This window comes from Thunnus thynnus, chromosome 6 (assembly GCF_963924715.1).
Source record: "Thunnus thynnus chromosome 6, fThuThy2.1, whole genome shotgun sequence".
NCBI classification, from domain to species: domain Eukaryota; kingdom Metazoa; phylum Chordata; class Actinopteri; order Scombriformes; family Scombridae; genus Thunnus; species Thunnus thynnus.
In genome coordinates this window covers 19147958-19172040 of record NC_089522.1, presented here as the reverse complement: position 1 = coordinate 19172040, position 24083 = coordinate 19147958, and the positions used below count along the sequence as shown (strand labels likewise).

Here is a 24083-nt window from a genome sequence, read left to right as displayed (position 1 = left end):
TCATAGTCGGAGGGTATTCGTACACTTAAAACTGCCCATCAGATGTGGTAAACATGCACTTATATTGCGCCATTTGGCCGAATCTGCAGTAAGCTCACAGGACTCACACTGAGACACCGTGCGGGAGTCCACACTGGACGTCCGAAACAAAGAGGTTTATCACACGGACCCGGGAACGCCTTTATCCCCGCCCCCTAGCGACAAACCTGGCGGTCATTGGTCAGATCGCTGCACTACGCCTCTTTGATTGGCTGGCGGCGTCGTCATTGAACGTCTCCTGTTCACAGTCGTCTCAGAGCAGGAGCGCCTGTGACAGTGGGCTGCTTTGATTCATGCTGTCGAGGGGCCACATTTTTGGGATTAGCAGAACATTAATGCGGCCAGAACAGAGCGCATGAAGGTATGTTTACACGGAGGGTTGCGGGAATATTTACTTCTGGCTTTCAGAAAGTCTACCTCTAATTTAATCGGGTTTTTTAGTAAGAAAGCAAAATGCAAAAGTCCTTAGACAGGTCTCTGACCAAATCTGGTATTTTGCTCGTACTGTGTGGGGCTTTGTCATTTCTGGTTAAGTGAAACTTAAATCCACAAACTATGTAGTATTATAATAATGCTAATAATCCAAAAGTGTTCTTTAGATAGTAGATAAGAGTAACAAATTGCTGTGATTCAGGTTTGTGTTGAGTTCATTTTCAGGCTAATGGGTGTGAGCACTAGAGTGATATTGATGCAGTATTGATTATGCCATTATCACTCCAGGCAATCTATATACATAATAGCTATTTTGATGTTTTTTTGTGATGTCTGTGACATTTAATTGAAGTGAATGTTGCCAAGATGAAAAATAATGACAGTCCCCTGTGTCAGACAAAGGGTTAGGACGGCAGGTGGATCCTCTGCTGTTTCTGAGCAACCACAGCAATCATGTATTGCTTTGAACACACTGAGCAGTCCGTTCTGCACATTGATCACAGCACAGATCCTTCCTGGCTTCTCAGCTAGTACAATACAGTTTAACCCAGACTTTTGTTTGCTACCTGAGACCGTATTAAGAAAGCAGAACAGTTTCTAAATGCACTGAAGCAGGTGAACACACAGAAGCAGTGTGACACACGGGCATTTTTTTGGGGGGGGGGGGTGTTATATGCTGCTGTTTTAACTTTTTCTGATTTGCATGACTATGACTTGAGTTGACCATTGTCACATAAAGATATGTGCCAGTGCTCACAAAGCTAAACTGCAACACTGCCACTTGAAACCTTGAAGGCTATAGAGTGGAGCTTAGGGATTTACTCTTGAGTGTCGACTCCCATGGTGTGGGCATCCCTGGAATGTTGGAATGATTTTTCATGGAAGCTGATCTACAGATATCGAGTGACACAGAGAGTTCGGCCTACATTGACAGCAGGCAGCTCAAACACACACTAATATCTAAACTAACAAATGGCAGTGTATGTGTGTGTGTGTGTGTGTGTGTGTGTGTTTGTGTGTTTGTGTGTTTGTGGGCGGACAGGACTGGAAACCACCCTCGCAATAAATGTCAAGTTAGTAGCCAGTAAATAAATACTGATTCACACTTTGTTGCTGTGCTGTGAAAGCATGGTGAGCCACAGAATGAATGAGGAATTTTGGAGAGACAGTGAATCTTCTGGGATACTTTAGCCTGATAGTAAACAGTACTCTGGATATACAACGTTCACCGGCAGTGAGGAGGTGAGGAGACGTTTGTGTAAAGTGAATATACTGTAAGAACAGTTGCTTTCACTTATACAGATTAAAGGAAAAAACCTATGATAAGAATCATATGCTGTGCCCTTCACAGTCAGCAACCCAGTTGAACGCACATCTGGCAGACATGGTGGCCAGCACTCTCCACCATCATCAAGACACCAAATGAGGGAATATATTTCAGAGGAATGGTGTGCACCACTCTACTGGAATTATAGAGACTTGTAGAATCTGAGGAACATTGAAGTTGTTCTAGTAAAATGTGTTGGCCCAAGTTCCCAACACCTTAATAAGACATTGACTCCCTCTGCATGTAGTAAACCAGGGGTCAGCAAGTAGGTTTTCAGGGATTTCCATTACCCGGCATAGTAGAAACAGAGGCCGACATGTTTTGTTTATTTCTTTTAATTTATTTAAGAATAAACTTGATTTATAACATGATTGTATCTGAGGGTGGATTTTATGTGAGGGCTAACAGAGTTACAGCTGATTTTAATTTGGCTAAAATGACTCATACGCAAATATACGTCTCTGTGTTGCACTTCCAGACTAGAGATGTACTTTACTGGTTATCCACCCATGATAAACAGTGGTCTCCTTTATATATGGTTGATTCAAAATCTGTGGTTGTTGTTGCCTTAGAATTTCTGTTAGGCTGCCACATATTTGTGTTTGTGATAACACATCTGCTATGGTCAAATGGGCTTAAGTTGTGGAAATAAAACAGAATTTAGAATTCACACATTAAAATTTAATTTGGGGTAGGTTAAATAATTTAATTTTGGCTCCATGCTCTGTTCAAATAGCATGGTGCAACTTGGTTTTAATGCCTCTCTACGTGCAGGGGCAGTATTAGTAACAAGGTTCATTGGGATTTACACAAGCCTTGTATTTATTTTGTTATCTACAATAGATTTGTGAAAATTTTGACATAAAACTATGAAGGTTTAAACTTAAGCTTTCATCAAGGGGCCAAATATTGTTGCTTTTTACTCCGGATTTGGCCCACAGGTCGCTATTTTCATACAAGGGCGTCCTGCATCGAGCTTTCTTATTTATCGTCTGTTAACTTATTCATAGAGTGTGAGTGTGAGACCCATTTGAGGTGTAAGAGAGAGACAGGCTGATCATTGTAGCCTCTGTTATCTGACTTGCCAGCTTGCACATACTCTGTCAAACACACAATTAACACCCTGAGGAGCAGCCGCACTATTATAAAGCACTGATCATAATCTGAAAGTGACTTCACCCTTTATTTAAAAGATGAAGTCAACTCTGAGATTGTGTATTTTGTCTTATTCTCAATTTTAAGCATGATGTCAGCTGTGTGAGGTGTGTTTATGTCTGGCCCCGATGACTAGAATAGACTAGGCTGATGACTCACAGGATACAGAGTGGAATGGCTAAGATGTTTCAAACAATCACATTCGCACAATAGTCTTGTGATTCGGAGTACACTGAACCTTCGCAGTGGGCATTTGGGACTGAATAAAGCAGACGACAGTCCCTCAGCAACTTAACATGCAGACATGCTAATGACTTCCTGTTTATAACCCCGAGCATAGCCCATTGAGGCCACAGATGGGACCCCAAGTCTCATCCTATATCAGCTCTGTGCTCTCACTGAAAAATGCACTCAGACAAACCACCGTGTGTAATATTGAGAAGCAGTTTTATTTCTTAACTCTGCAGATCACTGTGATTCATTTTATATTCAGTTACTCCTTTTTGTAATGACACCAGGTTTGACAAGGCGGTATCATACAGTATTAATCTAAACCAATCTCTCTCTCTCTCTCTCTGTGTGTCTTTTTGTCTTTCTGTTCAGGAGGAGAAGATGAATGTGGAGGCTCTGAGCAGAGCAGAGCTGCTGACTCTCCTCAGTATTTTGGAGGGAGAGCTGGAAGCCCAGGATGTCGTCATACACGCCCTGAGGGTGAGTTAGCCATTACAGGCGACACACACTAATCCCTCCACAGACTGTGTCATACACACTGCAGGACACCTCACATATATTTAGGAGCAAACATGCAAAATTATAGCTTGAAAACAATATATATTATAGCCATCCTTAAATTAAACAAAACACTCTGTGACTGTCCGTCTTCATTGAAGATGTCCTTAGGTGCTAAAATTAACCTGTTTCAGCATTACACCCCCAAAAAGAATGTCAGCCAACTGGGAGGGGATGTGTAAACAGGAAACTGCGGAAACAGAGCTAGTAAAGACAATGGCACAGGAGCCATTCTGGTTTCCCAGGACCTTTATTCCACCAGAGCATCAGCATATTGCTAGTCAGACAAGTCTCTTTTTCACTTGTTTTCCATTCAAGAGCTATTCAGACTTAGATATGTCCAAATTATATCTAGATCTAGTTCACTTGCAGTTCATGGTAACTCAAATGTGTCTTGAGTGACTATTTGTGCTCACATTTGTTTAAATCTGGGAAACTCCCCAAAACTGCCAGAAACAAAATTTGCCCTCAACCAAGGAGGAGGACTGTGGTTTCTGTTTAGTACTTTGACTCGGCTACATACTTCAAACCTTTGTAAGAGTTGTTTGGCTTTGGCATATTAGCCGTATCCAACTGTGTTTGAAAGCCTAAACACAGACTATGAAGGCAGTCCTTCATGGCAGTCAGACACGCATTTAGAGTCACACTATGCTTCATATGTGAACACAGGAACTCGGAAGATCTCTGAAAGTTTTGAGGTACGACGTGGATCACCCAGCTTCACACTGCGAACAGCTGCTCAGACATCACTCAGCAACAACCTTGTCAGAGGCGTTTGAAGACTATTTCTTACTCAAGCTTGCTCAGTTGTTCCATTAATCCTCAGTTCCTCCGCTTTTTCTTTCCAGTGAAAGAGCATAGCTTTCCTTCAGCTACAATGCTTTGTAGTGTTTGAGCCTACTCTGATTGGCTCTCTCTGTGTCCCTGATTGCTTTTCACACTCATGGCTGCAGCAGCTGCTCCATGCTTGGATGAAGCTGCTTAGACCCTGAATGCTTGATTCATTGTCCGAAATAGGGATTGGGGTTATAATGAGGACATGTAGCTGGCATGACTGTCTTGTGTTTCAATATTTAAGCCTTGATAGTGGAGTTTATCTAGAAGGCAAGCGAGGTTGTAATAATGAGAGGATTCTAGCGCTGGGGCCTGAAGGGAAGCTGTTCCAACCACACCAGCTCAGATGCATCTTAAAAGGCATTTGTCCAGATCTGATGCATACAGGGTTTGACCTGAAACTCAACGCGCACTCACAGTCATCCCCTCAGGACGAAGGTACAGTCGCCTGGCTGTCTGTACTTATTCCTCTTTCCGTATCTCTAGCTATACTGCTTTTTTTCCAGCCCCTTCCTTTCCTCCCTCTCTCTCTTCCTCACACACAGCCACATTACGGGGGGTCTTTCATGTTTGACCATGACCCGTGTCCTATTTGCCCACTCACACACACTCCGTTGGTCCCTGGTGGGCCAGTTAGAGGCTGCAGTGTTTATTGTGGAGAGGATGTACTGTATAGAGTTGTAGGCACAAATCACTGACTTCCCTTGTTTCCACTGGGGGCCTGTACACCATTTTTACTGACTGGTCGATGTTAGGGCTGATTGTGTGTAGACATGTGGCTGCAGAAGGGAGTGTCAGGGGGTGAGAACAAGTTAATGTGCATCCAGGAGGCCAAATCGTGCACTGTCTGTCTTTCTCCATCTTGGCTGCTTTTCATTTTCCACTGATTTTAATATGCCACAAACTATAGTGTGTATAACAATATTATTGTGCAGTTGGAGTTCTCCTCCTAGTGTTGTCAGTCAACATGCCGCGTTAACCAAACTCACTGTGTGCCAATAATGTATAATTGCATGTGAGGATGAAAGGCAAAGAGGTCCTCAAATCCTCTCCACTCTTTTCCAACTTTAAATATTTTCCCCTCTCAGCAGCAAGTACTTGGGATGCCTCCAGATTGCTCGGGACAACCGCACTGAGGCGCTTTTTAACCCTTCTTTCACCTTTGAAACTCCTGAAAACTTGGAACTGTCTCAGCGTTTGCTTACTCATAAAAAATGGAGTCACCTACGGGACTTGTCTCTACAGATTCTCGATTGTGCTGTTCTTGTGCGCCAAGGACACAGATAGCAACAGTTTTACCAGAGAAAACATTCCTGAGAACATGACACCAGAAACAGGTCCTGCATTCCAACAGGAGTGGCATATCTGTTGAGTTGATGATTGTCAATATGTACTGTATAAGGAAAGTAAAGCTATTATTATTTTCTCTCTGTCAGTAATAAATAGAATAGAGCCAGTTCTCAGCTTAAAGGAATGCCGGTTAAAGAAATGAAAGTAGACGTTGGCCAGAGCCTTGACTACAGCTCCTGCACTTTGAAATACTCAATGAGGGAGCTCTTGAGTCTGTCCTTAGTTAAAAAAAAAAAAAAAAGTGAACACAGTGGAAAACAAACTTACAACATTCAAACAAACCCCATAGGAATATGTGCCGTCTGCACCAAGGGACCGCTTCAACTTGTTTTGGACTTTGACACAAAAAGGCTTTGTGGTCACGAGTACCTGTAGCTGGGAAACAATTAATGTTATTTGGAAATGCATTTAACTGTTTTTGTTTACCCACCCCATCAGGTTTGTGTGGTTAAAATGTTGCGGTCAATCTCTGCAGGACTTGTTTTGTTTTTCATATTATGTCATATCCTGTAATCCTAAAATGCTTTGTCTATTTTTGCAGGGTGATGTGTTTTCCTAACTCCATAAACAATAGAGCCTGGCTAGAGTGTACTGTTTAGATAAGATTGTATATTCTGTTGCTCTACAAAAATCACTGCCCAATTTGGACATGTTGTCAAGACTAGTAGGTGAAAAATAAGATATAAAAAGAGGTTTTTGCAGAAACAACACAGAGGGTAGCCTTAAAAATAAGATAATACCTAATGTAACGCTGTTCTATGATGTTAGTGAAGTGCTTTCATATCAACAGCCTGAGCCTGAGGCCTACGAGAGTAAAGCTCCCTGACCTGAAATTGCTCAGATGACATCAAAGCATCTAATGTAACTTTCTTGCTCTTATTGCACAAAATACACACACATACATACAGCACATCACACACACAATTCACAATAAGGATGCATCCGGGTAATGTTTTCTGTAGGATGCCTTTTTATGGCAGTCTCTCTAATCCATAAACTCGACTATAAAATAAATGGTCATATCTATAACAGTAATAAACTCACTTGCTTGGACAATTAATTGCCCAAGTAGTTTAATTTTTGACTCTGCAGTTAGAAGAAATACTGGAGCACTTCCTTGTTGCACCTAATGACGTGTTATGCCTTTCCAAAAGCATTGCCTGTCCAAAGGGTGAGAGCACCTGCTTTCCGCATTCATCACTAACCACTGATGATAACATTTGAGGCAGTTAAACATTACTTGGAAGTTATTTTATTTGGCGTCTCCCCAGTTATCTCAGTGCCATCTGTGGTTAGTGTGTGGGTGGGAGGTGTGGAGGATATGGCTTAAGCCTTAAACACACACCTTAGCTTACACTTCAGAAAGCATACACTTAAAATCTCATCTCTCTTTCTCTCTCTTTGTTCTTTCTTTAGGAGAACAAAAGCATGCCACTGGGGCGGGTACCCTACACAAGTGAATTATCCGTTAAGTCTATTTTTGTACCCTCGCAGTTTGTACATTACTGTTACCTCATAAATAATGTTATAACCAATATTGAGTAAATCAGTGTACTACCTTTCCACTACCTTGTAACAGTGGCATCATCCCTCACCAGCTTCCCACACTGCCAATATAGTGTTTGAAGGGGACAAGCTGCTGCAGGGGCTTGAATGCTGGTTTCTGTGACGCTTAGTGGGGCCTTTTCCTCTGCACCATCTGGGCAAACTAACCATTGTTACCTTATCTGACTGAAGTAAACATAGCATTCGGTTAGGCTGAATTTGGAACAGTTTTGCACCTTAGCTATTACATTTGGGCCCACTATGTGCTTATTATAGTAAATCTGTGAAAAAAGTACTTTTTAGTACAAAAATGTGTGTGTGTGTCTATTTTTGAGTGTCTTATTCCATTTCACACTTCTGTGTTCTCTGAACCGTCTGAACGTGCCACTAAATGACTTTTTAAGACTGATACGGTTTGCTTTGAACATATAATGTAAACCCCATTTTTTGCTTTTACTGTAGTGAAGTTCCTGGACAGTATTTCACTGCCAGTTTTTAATGTATTTGTTTCCCTTTAAACAAAGCATGCAATGACATAAATGATACAAAATATATGCAAATGGCCAATATTCACCAGTTTTTCATTTCCCATAACGATTAACCACAGAGGACATTCTGTGCAATGTCAGTGAGTTCACAGTAACCGTTGATGGAGGCCCAGCTACTATGCAACAGTACAGCTGGTCAGTTTAGGACCCACAGGACAAATGTTCTCATCGTGGAGATCTTAGTTCATGGGAGTGCATTTTTATCCAAAGAGATGTCAGGACTTAAGGCTCCACTAAATCAGTATTTTCTAAAATGATTAATGTGAAAATCATCATGAATCATCACCCAACTCTCTAGCACTACAGAGCTTCTCTTTCAGCCTCTTTTAGCTAATTGCTCACTGCTAACCGACCCTGTGCCCGATGTCGGAAGGCAGCTGGTTCAGTAAAACAAAACAAAAAAAAAACCTCTGATAACCCAAAACTCCATGATATATGCTAATTGCTCTGCACAAACCTGTGGTCAAAATTAGTGACTATGTAGCTGGTGAAAGTTGAAAATCTAGCAAGCTCAGCTAGATATGCTGTGTTTCACAGGTTTCGGTAGCGACTAAAACAGAGTTAAAAGAGAAGTGAATATGGAACTTACATTTGTCATGTAGCCTGAAACACAACCTCTAAATAAATCCTAAAATTGTCCTGTGTCTGCTGGACGTGTAAGCAGCCAATTGTTTGCTAACACATTGTCCATAACGACTTTATGGGGTGATAATATGTCAGGTCATGTCAGCTTGTTGTACCGTTGTTGTTTTTTTCCCTCTAGTGGCCAAAAATCAATGAATGCAGCTTTAAGTAGTTACATTTGCTATTTGGTTTTCCCAAATCAATACTACAGACACTTTCCTGTCAAAGTGTTGTGTAGCTAATGATATGCTGTCCTTAGCTTGCTACTTAGCTTGTCATTTGTCCCCAGCACCCAAGGGGAGTAAAACACCAAACTCTTTTTTAAGTCTTCATCAAAACTACAGTACATACTGTTGGGTATGTTATTATTTCTTGTGATTTTTCATAACTAGTACCTTAGAGAACTTCATAGTGCAGTTAAGGCACAATAGGTGTGTAGTGCTTATCTTAATACAAGAGATTAAATGATTAATTTGAACGTTGAGGATATTTTCTCACTTTACCATTTCTCATTTGCTATGAGTTTCCCCCAGCAGATTGTTGCTAATGTAGGTTTTGCATTGAGCTCTACTGACCAGCACCAACAAAGTGGGTCAGGGCCCTTTGTGTCTGTTTGAGTTAGCAGCCTCACCAACTCTGCTAAATTAAATTTGACTGCCAGTGGATTGATACCTCTGACCTGCCAAGGCCTGTTATTCAACACAGCTGACAAGTGGTTCATTTCATTCTCCACTATTTAGTAGAGCAGAATCTGTCCACTCCTCGGGAGAAAAAACTGCATCACAAAAGTCATCATCTAGGAAAACACTAGAGGGTCCGCAGCTGACCTACTGTCCTCTTTTCTACTCCTTGTTCTTTGCTTAACATGAATCATATTAAGCATATCTGATTTTCTACTCTCAGACAAACAAATACACCGTGCATTGTGCTTTTCATGCACTGCAGGTTAATAATCACAATTCTGAATTAAAACAACTTATTTGTTTTGAAATAACCAAAAGTTGGAGCATCCCATTGCCTTCTTGTTGTGAAGACACTTGCATAGGGACTCCTTAAGTTTAAGTTCCATGAAAGAGGCTTTTCATATTTGACAGGTCCAGTCCTGCTGTCCTATTGTCTCTGTGTGTCTAACTGTTCCACCAAAGAGCGGACTAATTCACCAGGAATGCATACTTTTCCCATAACCCCCACTGCAAAGCTTCTGGACTTCAGATGTTACCTTGGAAACAGTTGGTTATGCTAAGAACCATATGCAGCATGGTGCACACACACAGGGCAAATGTACGCCAGCTGCATGCTCACAGATGCACACAAATAACAGATACTCACATGCATATCCACTCATCCTGATTTTTATAGCAATTACATTTCTCTTTCCTTCTATCACAGTATTATTTAGGAGTCATATTAAAGGCTTAACTGTACATTTGTAACAGGAGATATGCACCCGACACCATTCAGAGCTGTAATGTTGTACATGCCAGCTGCTGGTTTCATTGTGTGACCGTCTTTACTGGGGCTTATTAAGGAAACAAGACTCCCTGGCTCTTTTCAGCTCACACAAGGGCATGATTGTGCCCCGAGGCTGTAGGTAACTGGCTGACAGAGAATTGGTACAGGTGAAAAGCATCAGGTTGTCTTTCACACCTTGTTACAGCTGCAGGAAGGCATTATAGGATACAGGCTGTTGAATGAAACTGTAATTGAAAAAGTCACAAATGTAGTACACCCGTTTTAGAAGCTAAACCGTTGCATGAAATTGTACAGGGATTCTTACATGCTTGATGCAAATCCAAAAACATATTTAATGATTATGAGACAGTGGACCAAAAAGGAAATTGAGAGCATATCATTTATTCCTTGCTGCTGCTTAGTTGTGGAGGCATTTGTCATCGGTGGTAGGGCAGAAATGAGAGCTTTGCAGTAGGGGGAATTTGCTTGTTGTGTCCTCTCATAAAGGAAAGCACACTCTGTCATTATGATCAGAACTATCCCGAGAAAACCAAGAGAGACCAGACCCTATAGGCTAAAACTGCTACACACTAACACACACACACACACACACACACACACACACACACACACACACACACACAATCCAATCTAAGTCCGTCCCTTAATGATCTGTTATTACAGTTATTTAACTCAGGAAGCTGCAATTCTGTCTCCAGATAGATGAAGAAGCTTTACAGCTTAACTCCAAATCCCAGCACAAAAACAGCATGCACACCGCCACAGGTAAACATACACACAGTGGCTTACACACACATACACATCTATATTCACTTACTAAGGGAAACAGAGACACACACATTTGTACCCACTCTCACACATTGAAGCCTACTGGGTCAGACATGGAGACAATGCAAGAGACTGAAGGCATTGAGACAGTGTCTTTGTACGAGTCCTGTAATCTCTTCACTGAGGGTCACATTCTTTGTTCAGCTGGAGACAGAGCCTCAAATACAGCCTCCTTACTGATGTCCTCAGGGTGTGTGTGAGTGTGTGTGTGTGTGTGGTTTTGCACTACTGCATTCTAGTGGTGCATGTGAGAAAAAGAGGCTAACAGAAAGGCAGAAGTAGAGAGAGAGAGAGAGAGAAGCATTTTCTGAGAAATGATGATGAACCGGCAGAGGAATGCAGTGCAATGCATGTTTGGGCAGGGGGATGACGGGGGCCTGAGGAAAGGGGTGTCTGATGAGGACTGCATGGGGAGACAGCGATGGGTGTCCCGAAGGCACGTGGAGTGAACTCTGTGACATGTGCTTACATCACTAGCACCGCCAGCTGACCCCGCATGGCTCCAGAACTCAAACCTAGTCACCGCACGCAGTTAATAAGACCTACCGATGATATATCAGGGTGACCCGGAGCGAGGTCGACAAGGCCGTATCACCTTTCACTTCATTTCATATCATCCCAGCCTCTTTCTCTCAAACAAGCTTGAATAATGTATGAGGTAAAGTGAAATCACTTAAGCTGCCTGCGATAATTGTCCCTCAGGATCTCATTTTAACCATTTAACTAGTGTAATCACTTTTCATTCACTTATTTTGTTTTAGTTGAGGTATAATCGAACTGCTTCATTAGAAACAGCTCTGTGTGTGTGTATATGTGTGTGTGTGTCTTATTTCATGGCCCCGTCCTTCATCCCTGCATCCCCAGGGAGGAGTTAACATCTGCCCCTGGTGGGGGTGGACAGCAGCGCCTCACCTCTTTGTGTTTGGGTTGAGGGGAAAGACCATCTGCTTGTGCTCACCCTGACAATAACATCACTGCACGCAGATGTCCTGCACACACTCACACACACTCCCCAGTCTATGTTTGATGGTGATACGGATCCCTAACGTCATTCACTACAAGTCAATCTTCTCTTCTGCATGACGCGCTAAAGTGTGTGTGTCTGTGCTTACATACAGTGTGTTTGTGATGAGTTACTGTGCTGATATGTGTTTTTCTTGGCACGGGCAGTGAGGCCTCATTTTATCTTCTTTATGCATTTTTTTCCTGTGCTGAAAAAAAGATCTCATCCTATCAAATCCATGCACTGACATACACACTGTTCATTTTTTCTGCTCAGTCAGGACTGAACATGTTCAGCCCACAGGGACACATCTAACACCTCTGCTTTCCTTGTTATCACTGGGTTTTAGCTACACATGTGAATGTATATATGTGTTCATCATTTGGTATCATTTGGCATATAAGTACAAGTTAACGGAACAAAACAATATCTGTTTGTGTGTATCTTCTAGGCTCAGCACAGAGATGCTTTCGTCCAGGAGCGCTACGGCCAGTATGACCTCAGCGATCCATTTCTGGCCCTGCAACGAGACAGCGAACCAGAGGAGCGCCAAAGCACACTCACCCAAACTCACACACACCTGCAGGGCCGGGCGGTGGGCCCAAACCCTCTGGCTGTGCTTAAACTGGTCATGGCTCATTGCAAGAGGATGCAGGAGAGGATGATGGGACAGTTGGCGGCTGCTGAGAACAGACACAGGAGGGTAAGAGTCAATGCATGCTCATACACAGTCATGAATAGACACTCTCACACATTCAGCCTCAGCTCACCCCGTCTGCATTTCAGATTGCGTGTGGGGACAATTCTGCAGCCACTCAGGAAGTAACACTGGGGCTTACACTTATACAATAGGCTTGTTGTGTGTGTGTGTGTGTGTGTGAATATGTGCGTGTAGGTATTTGTCTCCATGCTTCAGCCGCTGTAAAACTGGCTTTGGGGTGAGGCAGACAGAAGCCGCACCCAGGGCTTAGAGGGGTGATATGAAGCTTTATCACAGCAGAGCTCAAGGTCTGAGAGTTCATGTGAGTCTTAAACAGCCAACCCAAGGCAATACTGGTGGGCTAGGAACCCTCTTATAAGAAAAAAAAAAGGTGTTATGTCAAATTCATGTGCCGAATCCTGCAACAACACACCTGTCTGCATGACGTGTCATCTAATCGTTTTATTTGTCTGTTCGTTTGACAGATGATAGCTGATCTAGAGGAGGAGAAACGACGGCGTGCCCAGGACTCCGCGCAGAGTGACGATTTCGCCTTCATGCTGCAGACAGAAAGAGACAAACTCTTGCAGCAGGTGTGACTGACACACAAAAAGCAGACAGTGTATTTGCTATGCTGTCGTACTGTGTGTTTATGTATTTCTATGTGTTTATGTTTGTCTCAGCAAAAGCAGTGCTCACAGTTCTACTTGCTGATAGATGAGCACATCAGGTGGAAGAGATTTTTTTTTTTACTTCCACTTCTCTTATTTCCCTCTCCTCTGCTTCTCTGCACAGTGTGCTCTTTATACTGGTAGCTGTGATTTAAAACCCAGCGACTGAGCAGGAAAGCATCAGTGGAGCTCCATTGTGTAACTCTGTAGGGTGGAGAGGGCTTTGCCTGTTAAAGTACAGATGCACACACACACACACACAGGCACTGCTATGCACAAGCACAGGGCTGTTTCATAGGAAACAGAGGAGGAAGAGGCCATTGTTTAGTTGTCCAGCAGTCATGGGGCTTTATGGCCTCAGGAAACCTGAGATAATGGATGTCCATGTCTAATGTAAGGTCAGCTCGCGCACACACACACACCGCGAGCACACCATCGGGCACTGTACAAACTTTGCATAGGGGCCTTATGTAAGACAGGGTTCCTGAGTGTCTCTCAGTCTTCCTCAGCCTTTCCTGCCTCTGTTGTTTTTTGTACACTAATCACACACACTATGATTGTATTTCATCACCTCCCATTTCCTTCTATTACTCATCAAAGCTTTTTAAGCAGCACAGTCACCCTCTTATGACCTCATGGCTAACTGAGGTTTCAATAAACATGCCTTGCGAGCAGATCATTCTTTAAAAAAGAGGAAAAAAAAGAACAATTGCTGATTTAAATGTAGTTTATTAGACAGTATTGAGTGTGGATAGGGACCAGAAAATTGGGAGAGAAACAGGGATTGATATCCTACAAAGGATGTTAGCCATTGTCCAAGTGAGCTCAATTTTTATAAGCTTTGTGTCTTTTAAACCAAATCCAAATAGAAAGAAATAATGTCCATTTGAACATATGCAAAAAGACACTGTTAGTTACTACCAAGTCAATTGTAGTATAGTTTTAATGGGTTTAGTGCAAAATATATAGACATTTTATTATACCTAAAAACTGGGAATGTTTCTCATCCTGTGTTGTATAGGTGTTGCATATGTAACAAAGCAGTGTTCTTTTGCCTCCTTGTGGTCAAATTTGGAAAAGCTGCCTTGCCTGACTTGTATCTTTCACCTTCTCTGTCCAGCTGGAAGTTGAGCGAGCAGCAGTGCGGAGGTTAGAGAAGGAACAGGCTCAGGCGGTGAGCCAGGTAGAGGAGTCACTTTCCCAGCAGCAGCAGCTTTCTTCAACTCTGAGTCTGGAGCTCCAGAAAGCCAGCAGCCAGGCCCAGGAGGAGGCTCAGAAGGTCTCCCAGCTCCACGCTTTGCTCCAAGAGGAGACCAGCACTGTGGAGAAGCTCCGGGGGATCCTTGAAGATGAAAAGAGGAGGGCAGCCCAGCTAGAGGCTATTTTTGAGAGGCAGCAGGCTGAGTTTCACACAGAACGAGAGCAGATGAAAGACAGGATCAGCAAAGAGGAGGAAAGGAGTAGGGAGCTTGAGAGACAAATTGGGGAGCTGAGTAAGAGGTTAGCTGAAACTGGAGGATGTAAAGAAGAGGTAAAGGAGGCTGTGACAGATGAGAAAGAGTTGCCTTCCAAAATGATGGTGGTGTCCACCTCTGTTCAGACTGAGCCAGATGGAAAGATAACTGCCACTCCTAAAACCACCTCACTGTCAAAGGTCAATGGCCATCACATTCTCAAAGAGACAGAACTGACACAGGAAGGGAGAGGAGCAGAAAATATAGGGGTGGTGGAAAATGGGGGAGGAGCAGCTTTGCATTCTCCTCTCCATCCTCACCCTCATCCTCCCTCTCCCTCCAGCACAGCCTCCTCTTCCCTCTCCTCTTCCCCCATTTCCTCACCTGTTCTGGCCAAACGTCTCGGCAGCCCAGGTTTCCATCAGTCCTCCTACCAGGCTGGAGTCAACCAGCGATTCCAGGCCGCCAGGCACAAGTTCCAGACCCAGGCTGAGCTGGAGCAGCAACATCAGGGCGGCCCTCTTTCCCCCAGGGACCTCTCACCCACCACCTCTTCCATCCCTCCTCCACCAGAGAACAGCACAGCTAAGCAGCTGGCCCGCAACACGGTAACACAGGTGCTGTCCCGGTTCACCAGCCAACAGGCTGGTGTCAAGCTTGCGCCAATCAGCAGCTCTCCGTTTGGTACAGACTACCGCAATATAGCAGTGTCTCCTACTGGGGGGAGATCGCCTTCTTCAGGGCCTCTATCTCCGGGCATTCGCTCCCCCTTGACTCCTCGCTCAGAGAAGACCCATCCTCCTCCGATCCCTCCCAAGAGGCCAGGCATGAGTCCGACTCCAGGCTCCCCAAGTCACACTGCACGGACCAGCCTCTTCCCAGAGCTGACAGGGAACTGTGGGCAGAGTGGCCAGGAGGGAGCCAAGGAGCCAGACCTGGTTTTATCTTCTAGCAGCTAACAGCCAGGTCATACAAACTGATAAATAAGTCAGGTCTAAATCAACAGCTACTGTAATATTCATTTACTAGCTCTTAAACCCACATCATAGCACTCATTATCAGTGGTATAGGATCCAACTAAACACTTCAAAGCTAGCCTGTTTCAAACAGATGCATTTAAGAGTTTGTCAAATCCTACCTCTACACCACATTCTGAGAAACAATCGGAAAAGAACTAGAGAACTTCTATTAAGTTTGCTGTCTTTATTCCTTTATATAAAAAGTTTGAAATTTTAGAAGGAAACTATTTATCTGTTTTCCGCTTCAACCTTATGTAAAGGGTGTTGAGAAACATTTTTTTATAGAGACCAAGCGAAAGATCTGTTTGTTTTGAAAAAGAAACATTAAGATGATAACGTGAAGATTTCATAGTAGAACACTCCTTTTCTTTCCTCTGAATGCTTAAACTGAGAGTCCGGGAGCAATAAAGGCAACTTAAGTCTGATTCAAAACCATGTACTTAGTATAAGGAAAATAATGAAAGTAGAGCATAGCAAATGTGTAGCTGACACCAATCCACAATAAAATAGTGAGTAGTTTAAATGTTTTTCTAATTCCTTCTTAGGTAGTTTAACAATATTATACTGTAAATAGATTAAAGAATTCACATTTGATTCTCTTTTAAGTCTATGAATGCACAGCTTTTGCATGTGTGTTGTTTTTTTCTACTACACTTGTCATGAGTACACTGAATCTTGTTCTTGAAAAGGGAGAGCACACTTTGCACTACATTACTGTAAGATATTGTATGTCTACAATTTTATTTTTTATTCAGGGACAGTTAATTTCTGCTTCATCCAAACCAAGATGGACCATGTGTCATGTTTATGTCATAACTCTTTGGGATATTCCGTCCATGAACATAATGGGGACTAAATGTTTGATTCTTGCTACTGTAACTGCTGTTTGTAGATCTGTCAAATAATTGACATAGTACTGTGTCTCGTCTTAACAGGTGTTAAACAGATTCTTTGTTTTCAATGATGGCTAATTACCTGGCTTCAAAACCGAGAAAGAAATGAAAGTAACTCATATTTTAGTCAATCAATTGAAATAAGTTGATTTATACACTACTGTTTGTCTGTGAGGGGCGATTCCCTCCCATATTCATATCATGAACACCTGCAACATCCAGTGCTATTTTAAATAAACTGCCCAAGCCTTAAAACTTACAGTGTGTCAAAGCTTTTCTATTAAAAGTTTCCACAGGTGATCCTCTGAATCTTGACTTTTAGGCCATGTGACAGCATGAAATGAAAATAGCAATCTAGCCAAGATGTTCAGTCCATTTATTCGTACAACAGAATGGGGCAGTACAGTCTTGAACTTTACAGTATAACTGATCGGCACACAGTTGTAGTTTAGTGTGAGGGTTGAACACAGCACATAGTATAGCTAACAAGTAACTGATCCAAAGTCAGCCTGCTTAGACGTAATGTAACACAGACAGTATGATGTGGCCTTGCAGAAGTCATGTAACATATATATATATATACGATCTTGCCTTACATGGCAACTGCTTTGCGTTCACTTGGCATTGACCAATACACATATTGTTACAGTTAAGAGTGCAATATTCTAAGACTCCAACAAAAACCAACGTATTAAAATAGAAATTTGCATACATGGGTTGGAGGATGGAGTTCTTTACCATAGGAAAGAGATTTTGGCAAATAAATCTTGGTTAATATGAGTATGTTTCCTTTCACAAGGAAAAGCTGTACAGCAATGGAGGTGGTGATGCCAAAGAGAACAGAATGTATTTTACTGTAGATACAGAAGCGTAATAGTCGCTTTATCTTATTTCAGTCATCATAGCTTGCATGGGTGGATACACATACATCTGGGGAGCACAAACAAAAAAAAAACAAACATTCCCTCAGCCCTGACAGACACAGACAAACATACAGGTCTACAGTGCAGGAACAGAGCTATGCTAAGGATCATGCTACTGCTAAATGTTAACAGCTGCAAAAACTATCAATTTAATTATCGTAATATAACTGCATTCCATCTAAGTTATGTAATACTATAAGGTTGGGACAAGTTAAAATGTCAGTTGACTGCTATTGATTTTTCCTGTCAGTGTTACCGATACACCTGATTTCCAATTCCACCATACATGACGACCTCTAATGAAACAAAAACGTTCACAAAATTCATACCTCCCTGTTCAAAAATCAAACCCTGATATATAACGGTGTGCTTAATTTCTCTCATCAGCTGCCTTGTGCGGTCCTGGTTCCTGTCCCTGTGTGCTGGGATCACCACTTTGACATAATGATCACAGTTTGTTGCATCAATTTGATAAAGAAAAAAAATGTTATTTTAACTTCTGACATCTGAATTTATGAAGGTCTGTAATTTCTTGGATGGCCGAAGAAAGATTTACTTCTTCAATGTAGCAGTCCTGAGCACAGCCCTGCACACTGACCCAACACAACTCTTTCACAACACATTCAGAAGTAAACCACTTTCTCCAAACCATGATTATCTTCATAACCACAGCTTCCTTAGAGCAGACAGATACCTGTGCCTAGCAGTCTGCAAATCTTCAGTTTTGCTTCTTTTTTTTTCTTTTTTTTTAATATTAATTCCTTGCCCCATACTGATATAGTTTTGCTTTGGTAAGTCCTTGCGCATGTATAGGTGGGTTGTGGGCCCAGTGGAGTGTGCATCTCCCTGGTCAGTCCCTGACCTTCCACTAGGCATTCTGCATCTCCTTGCCAATTTTGTAACTTAGGATCTTATTCCAATCGATCTTAGTGCGTGTGACAGGCAGCTGGCGACGCAGGGCTTTAAAGGTGGTGTCAGACATGGTCTGGTAGTTCTCACTGATTGCAGTCTGAGGGCAAAAGTGTAGGGAAACAAATAAATATTTTAAAATGTTCTTCTTTCAAAATGTTTCACCTGTTATCTTGAACATAAAAAAATGAAATGTATGGTCAATAAAAAGGTATCTTACCTGGTAGTCATTTTCAGCATTCTCGATAATGTCAACAAATTCCTTGGCTGTCTGGCTTTCATTCTGTTTCAAGAACACACAAAAAAATCAGTCACCTCCTTAGTACATACCAGGAGCTGACACAACCAGTCTAACAGTATGTAACATAAAGTTTAAACCATGCTGAAAACTGCACTATTGTGCTCATGCATACATTTTTTTACTTACATTTACTGGTATTGATTCTTCTACCTCCTTATGGCTAACCAGCTGCACATTCCCATCTTCATAATAGTGTACCTGGAGACAGTGAATCTAAATTAGCTTGCGTTTTCCTCTTTGACTTATTTATCGTTCATGCACATTGACTTTAACTCACCTGGATTTTCAACACTCCCACCACCTGAGCAGTGGACTGGCCAATGGTAAGCTTCCACTCTGACCTACAGCGACCATTCCTGTGTTAGGGAAATGAGAAGAAACCCTGCATTATAATCAGACGGCAGCATTAGGAACCATTATGGAACTGAGAGAAAAATGTTCATCAATTTCCTTTGTGATATTTTAAATATTAGTAATGTATCCTATCAGAGATACATATTGTATATTAAGATAAGCTTATGAACAGCTGTTTGCAGGAAGGACACTATACCAGAAGTTTTTGGGTTGAAACTGATGTCCCTCAATGCAGGCTATAATAGTTTGCTGACCGTCAACTGTTTTCCCATATACCTGCAACACACAAACGCATGTGTGAGTAAAATGTAATCTTTATTGCTTAGATTATTATTTTCTAACAACCTTTTGCGAAGCTCACCGTGCAGACTCCAGTAGGGTAGTGCTCTTTGACGTAGGCACTAAGGACAGTATCGCAGGCATCTCTCCAGCCTTTCAGGGCTGTCTCTCCTTCATATGGCTGCACGTCGCTCACCTCTTTCCTTAGGTGGTCGAAGCGGAATGAGAGACGGTTGCGGGGGTCCAGGAAACGTCCCTGACCCAAGTCACCATGCTCTGTAATCAGGACCTATTAAGTAGGGAAATTAAAGATTGAAAAAGGTCTGGCTCTGACACTACTCTTCTGGAATAAACAAGGAAAATGTGAGGAAGAAACTTGCCGGCTCATCGTAGCCTTCTAGTTTGGCAGGAGTAAACTGATCCATGTTGTACTGAGCAAAGGAGCTGGATGAATAAGATGGACACAAAGGTACAGTAGGCATTCATAACATGACACCAAAAATTCTTTCAACAAATGATTAACACTGACCATGTCAATATTACTCACTGCCCTCATCTAATAATAATAAATAAACCTCAATCTGCAAATATATCCCACTAAATAGAGGTTAAGGGGTGTTGAACTGTGTAACTTAGGAGTATTCTGATGTTTGTCATAGTTGAGTGTTACTTACTGTGATGCCCCCTCCCTGAGGAGGTTGTCATTGTTGAGAAGAAGCCGCACATCTAGCAAGACAAAAAGAAACCACTGGTTTCATAGTACTCTTAAGAGACAAAACAATTAAGTATTACTATCATAAGAATAAAATACCATATTAAATACTGTACAATTATCACAGGCATCTTTCCACAAACAGCTGTTTCTTACCATTGAAGACTTCGTTGAACTCTCCTGGAGGGGCGTGAGTCACAAAGTTGGCTGCTATGCGGACCTATGGAAGCATGTTAAATGTGATCAGTTAATTCAGTCATCATGATAATATGACTTGCTATACAATCAGTACAAAGGACACTACAGACCAGTATTTAGCTATAATTAGTAAGATTTTCACTTTTCAATGAGAAAAGCAAATCTATACTCAATCTTCAACATGTCTATCATCAAAAATGTAAAGATTTGCTAATTTAAGGGTACCACTCAACTGTTTAAAGCCCCCTTCCACTCAAAAATAAGTTTAGAAGAAGAAGGTTGTTTTAACCTTCATCTGCTGAGGGGAGAAATTTTCTCTGTGCTCACCTTAAATCTCAGTTTAAAGAAGTTGCATACTGGACCACAACTGGCTCCAAACTAGTTTTATGATGTCATAAATCACCCTCCTAGGCACACGTCTTAAACTAAGATTTAAAGTGAGTCCAGAGACACCTCACACTCTTCAGCAGATGAATGTGTCAAACTCAAAACATTAAAGTGAAGGAACAATAAGCAAAACGCATTTTTGAGTGGAGGGTAGTGTATGTACGAGTAGGACTTTATGACATTGCAACTAATAACTAACTAAAATAACTGAAAAGACAATAAGGGTCCAAATTAAACTCATACAAGTGCAATGCGGAAACTTGATGCCTGGTGTCCAACACTTTCAAAATTAACAATTTGCTTATTCATGTATTCTGGATTTTAAAATGAGGAAGAAAGTGTAGACAGAATTTCAATGTCTATGTAGTAGAAGTAGATAATTACATTTTTTGTGGAAAAACCTCAGAAGACATAAATTATTATTCTAAGCAAAGTATTTTTATATACTTAAAACATGCCTGAAGAGCATATTTAATGAATACAGATTGGACACTGAGTTAGGAACGGCTACCTCGACTATGTGTCATGCCTGTAAAACCATGACATCATCTTGTCTCCAATGTTTTCGTTCAATAGACCTGTAACCTTAAAATGTCTCTTCATGTTATGAAGAGTATGTGGCCACCGTTGTTTCTAGCTTTGAAACCGCCCTGTTGGGTCATATAAGGTACACGGAACATTTAATAACCTTCCCTTGCAGACAAGACTATGCAAAGTTTGACAATCATAATAATTTGAGTAATGTGTCCACTGCCACTGGTATTACGGAGGGTGTCACTATCAGGCTCCATCTAAACTGTAGACACCCATATCCTGATCTCAAGTCATGTGAGGCCAACAAGTATTCGAGCTGCAACTGAATCTGTTTGACCCAGAAATCCAAAAGCAAAGTAACGTTAGCTGCTAATGTTAGCTGTAGGAGAAGAATACTGTGTAACACCGCAGCATTTACAGCAAACTAACATTGCAGCACAACTTTTGGGAAGTGCTTCTGTTAAAATAAATTTAAGGACAACTATTAAAAAGTTATGAAGTAAGAGTATCCAGTGTTCAACCCATCTAGCAGCGTTATAAGCCTCAACTAGCATTGGCTAAATGGTTAGCTAATGGTAGCTTGAAAAACACAAGTTTATCTTTTCGATGCGTGACCTAATAATGCCATTATTCTTCTCGAAATTTAACCGTTAAATCGCGACAACATATAACAGTGGTAGCGCTCCACCAATAAGACAAAAGTGTGTTTAGCAAAGAATGAAATTGTCTTCAGACCTTCTCTTCATCTGACAGCGGCTCCTCAAAGTCAGCCATCTTGGCTCTTTGTGACCCCACCCACCCCGCAGCTGACTGACAGGACCAGCGCGAGCGCGGCGGTTGTAACTTGTGTCTCGTCAAAATATGTCTTACTGTGCTTAACCACAAAACACCACACTCTGATGTTTCAACAATTGTACATCAGCACAATCTAAAATAGCCCAAATACTAGGGGGCGTTAAAAGGTTTTTTGTCCTGTTTGTTTTGTCCTGTGCTTCCTGTTGGGCGTTGCGCAGGAGATTGTTCTACAAAATAAAAGCATAGGCGTAATGTGTTATTCATGTAATGTCGGAATAATCGGAAAAATGAGTTCCCATCTGGGAAAATTCACGTGAACGCCTCATGCGGGTAGCTCCGAGTCTGAAAAGTCATAGCAACCAGTGCAGAAGTGCCATACACCTGCATTCTCTCTAATGGAAAGCATGAGGCGGCTCCACTAACTCCGAAAAGAAGTTTGTTTGTATAGAAGTCTATCAGAAAATTACCAACTTCTCTCACTTGATTTATTACCCCAGTAAGCACTTTTTTAGTGAGTTTAAGGTCTCGATTGCTAGTTCCAAGTCTTCTTCAATACAGCATCATGTTCACTTTGTAAATTATGGTCCCCATTAGACTAAAATAGACGATGAAGCAGGGTATGCTGTAGGGCGTGGCTACCTTGTGATTGACAAGTCGCTACCATTGCGGTGCATGAGGTGCTGTAGTTGGACCAATGGATTCAATGATTCAAGGAAGAATTCAAGGATCATTTATTTGCCAAGTATATAAATGCTTGATTCAGCTTTCAAAACACCAAAAACATGTGTATTCAGTAAAAAAAATCTAACAAATACCATATGACATACACGCTGTTATGCTGGGAGGATTCAATAAATAAAAATCTAACAAATAAATAAAAATCTAACAAATAACAGCAGATAGCAGCAGGTCTGTAGGCTGAGGGGGTCCTTTTGTCTGACATTGTTCTGAGTTGTCTGATTGATGTTGTAGGTTACTATATTCTTATTCATCATTAATTCATTTAATTTGTGTTTTTTTTCCCTTGGGAACCATAGACTGTACTATTTATGGTTGTATTTTGCCATTCACAACAGGAAGCTGTAACAGGTCTTATGTATATTTTTCACTACCTGTCCAGATAATTATAGGCCCATAGCTCTAACATCACATATATACAGGACCATGATAATAACAGAAAGAGTAACATACCATACAGAAAAAATGGCTTATTCTCACCATGTTAGAGTGGATTAAGAAGAGAGCGCAGTACTATAGACCCCATTAATATGCCTGGAATCTGACATTAGGAAAGCTCAAGCAAATAAAGAGGGAGTGGTAGCTGTTTTCTTTGATGTAGAAAAGGCATATGACATGATGTGAAAGGAAGGTCTTTTAATAAAATTAGATAATATGGATGTTAGTGGTAAAGTGTATAATTGGATAAAGGATTTCATATTTGGTAGGTATATTTGGGTTTGTGTTGGGAATTCATTTTCAGAGAAATATCTTGTCGAAAATGGAACGCGTCAAGGCAGTGTAATTAGTCCTCTGCTATTCTCAATCATGATGAATGGTATATATAAGCAGTTAGTACAGATATTGGGAAGTCACTTTTTGCAGATGAAGGGGCAATTTGGAAAAGAGGAAGAAATATAGAATATATCATAAAGAAAGTCCAGGAAGCTATCAATGAAGTTGAAAACTCATCTCTGATGTGGGAATATAAATTATCTATAGAAAAATCCCAAATTGTCTTTTTTACAAGAAAGAAATGAAGATATTTGCCTGAAACTTTATAATTAAAAATTAGAAAAAATAAAACTTTTGAAATGCATTTTTTTAGGATTGTGGTTCGATGTATTGCTCACACGGAAAGGTCATACTGGCAAAATAGAAGATAAGATGCTTGATGGGTACATTGCATTGCGGTTGTGTTGTGGGGCAGTCAAGTCAACGCCTCTGGCAGCACTTCAGGTGGGAAATACCTCTTCAGTTAAGAAGGAAACAATTAATGGCCAATTATTG

General features: G+C 41.5%; 2 protein-coding genes across 2 annotated transcripts; one reads left to right on the top strand and one right to left on the bottom strand.

Moving 5' to 3' along the window:
* Window positions 1–266: 266 nt before the first annotated feature.
* LOC137184588 (CTTNBP2 N-terminal-like protein) lies at window positions 267–17472 on the top strand. Its single transcript, XM_067592395.1, has 5 exons — window positions 267–400; window positions 3557–3664; window positions 12399–12650; window positions 13133–13240; window positions 14439–17472. The coding sequence occupies exons 1-5, from the start codon at window positions 395–397 to the stop codon at window positions 15729–15731; spliced, it is 1767 nt and encodes a 588-aa protein (XP_067448496.1). The 5' UTR covers window positions 267–394; the 3' UTR covers window positions 15732–17472.
* On the bottom strand, window positions 17047–22161 carry capza1b (capping actin protein of muscle Z-line subunit alpha 1b). Its single transcript, XM_067592398.1, has 10 exons — window positions 22017–22161; window positions 20319–20382; window positions 20125–20176; window positions 19831–19894; window positions 19533–19739; window positions 19368–19447; window positions 19095–19173; window positions 18944–19015; window positions 18737–18799; window positions 17047–18616 (listed from the first exon to the last, which is right to left on the bottom strand). The coding sequence occupies exons 1-10, from the start codon at window positions 22053–22055 to the stop codon at window positions 18476–18478; spliced, it is 861 nt and encodes a 286-aa protein (XP_067448499.1). The 5' UTR covers window positions 22056–22161; the 3' UTR covers window positions 17047–18475.
* Window positions 22162–24083: the final 1922 nt, after the last annotated feature.

Excerpts from the sequence above, each read along its gene's own strand:
- LOC137184588 (XM_067592395.1), top strand. Across the intron at positions 12,651-13,132 it reads CTGAGAACAGACACAGGAGG|ATGATAGCTGATCTAGAGGA; the intron begins GTAAGAGTCAAT and ends TTCGTTTGACAG. Across the intron at positions 13,241-14,438 it reads GAGACAAACTCTTGCAGCAG|CTGGAAGTTGAGCGAGCAGC; the intron begins GTGTGACTGACA and ends TTCTCTGTCCAG.
- capza1b (XM_067592398.1), bottom strand. The coding sequence starts at position 22,055 with ATGGCTGACTTTGAGGAGCCGCTGTCAGATGAAGAGAAG. Across the intron at positions 19,740-19,830 it reads TAGAAGGCTACGATGAGCCG|GTCCTGATTACAGAGCATGG; the intron begins GCAAGTTTCTTC and ends CCTACTTAATAG. Across the intron at positions 19,174-19,367 it reads TTTCAACCCAAAAACTTCTG|GAATGGTCGCTGTAGGTCAG; the intron begins GTATAGTGTCCT and ends TCCCTAACACAG.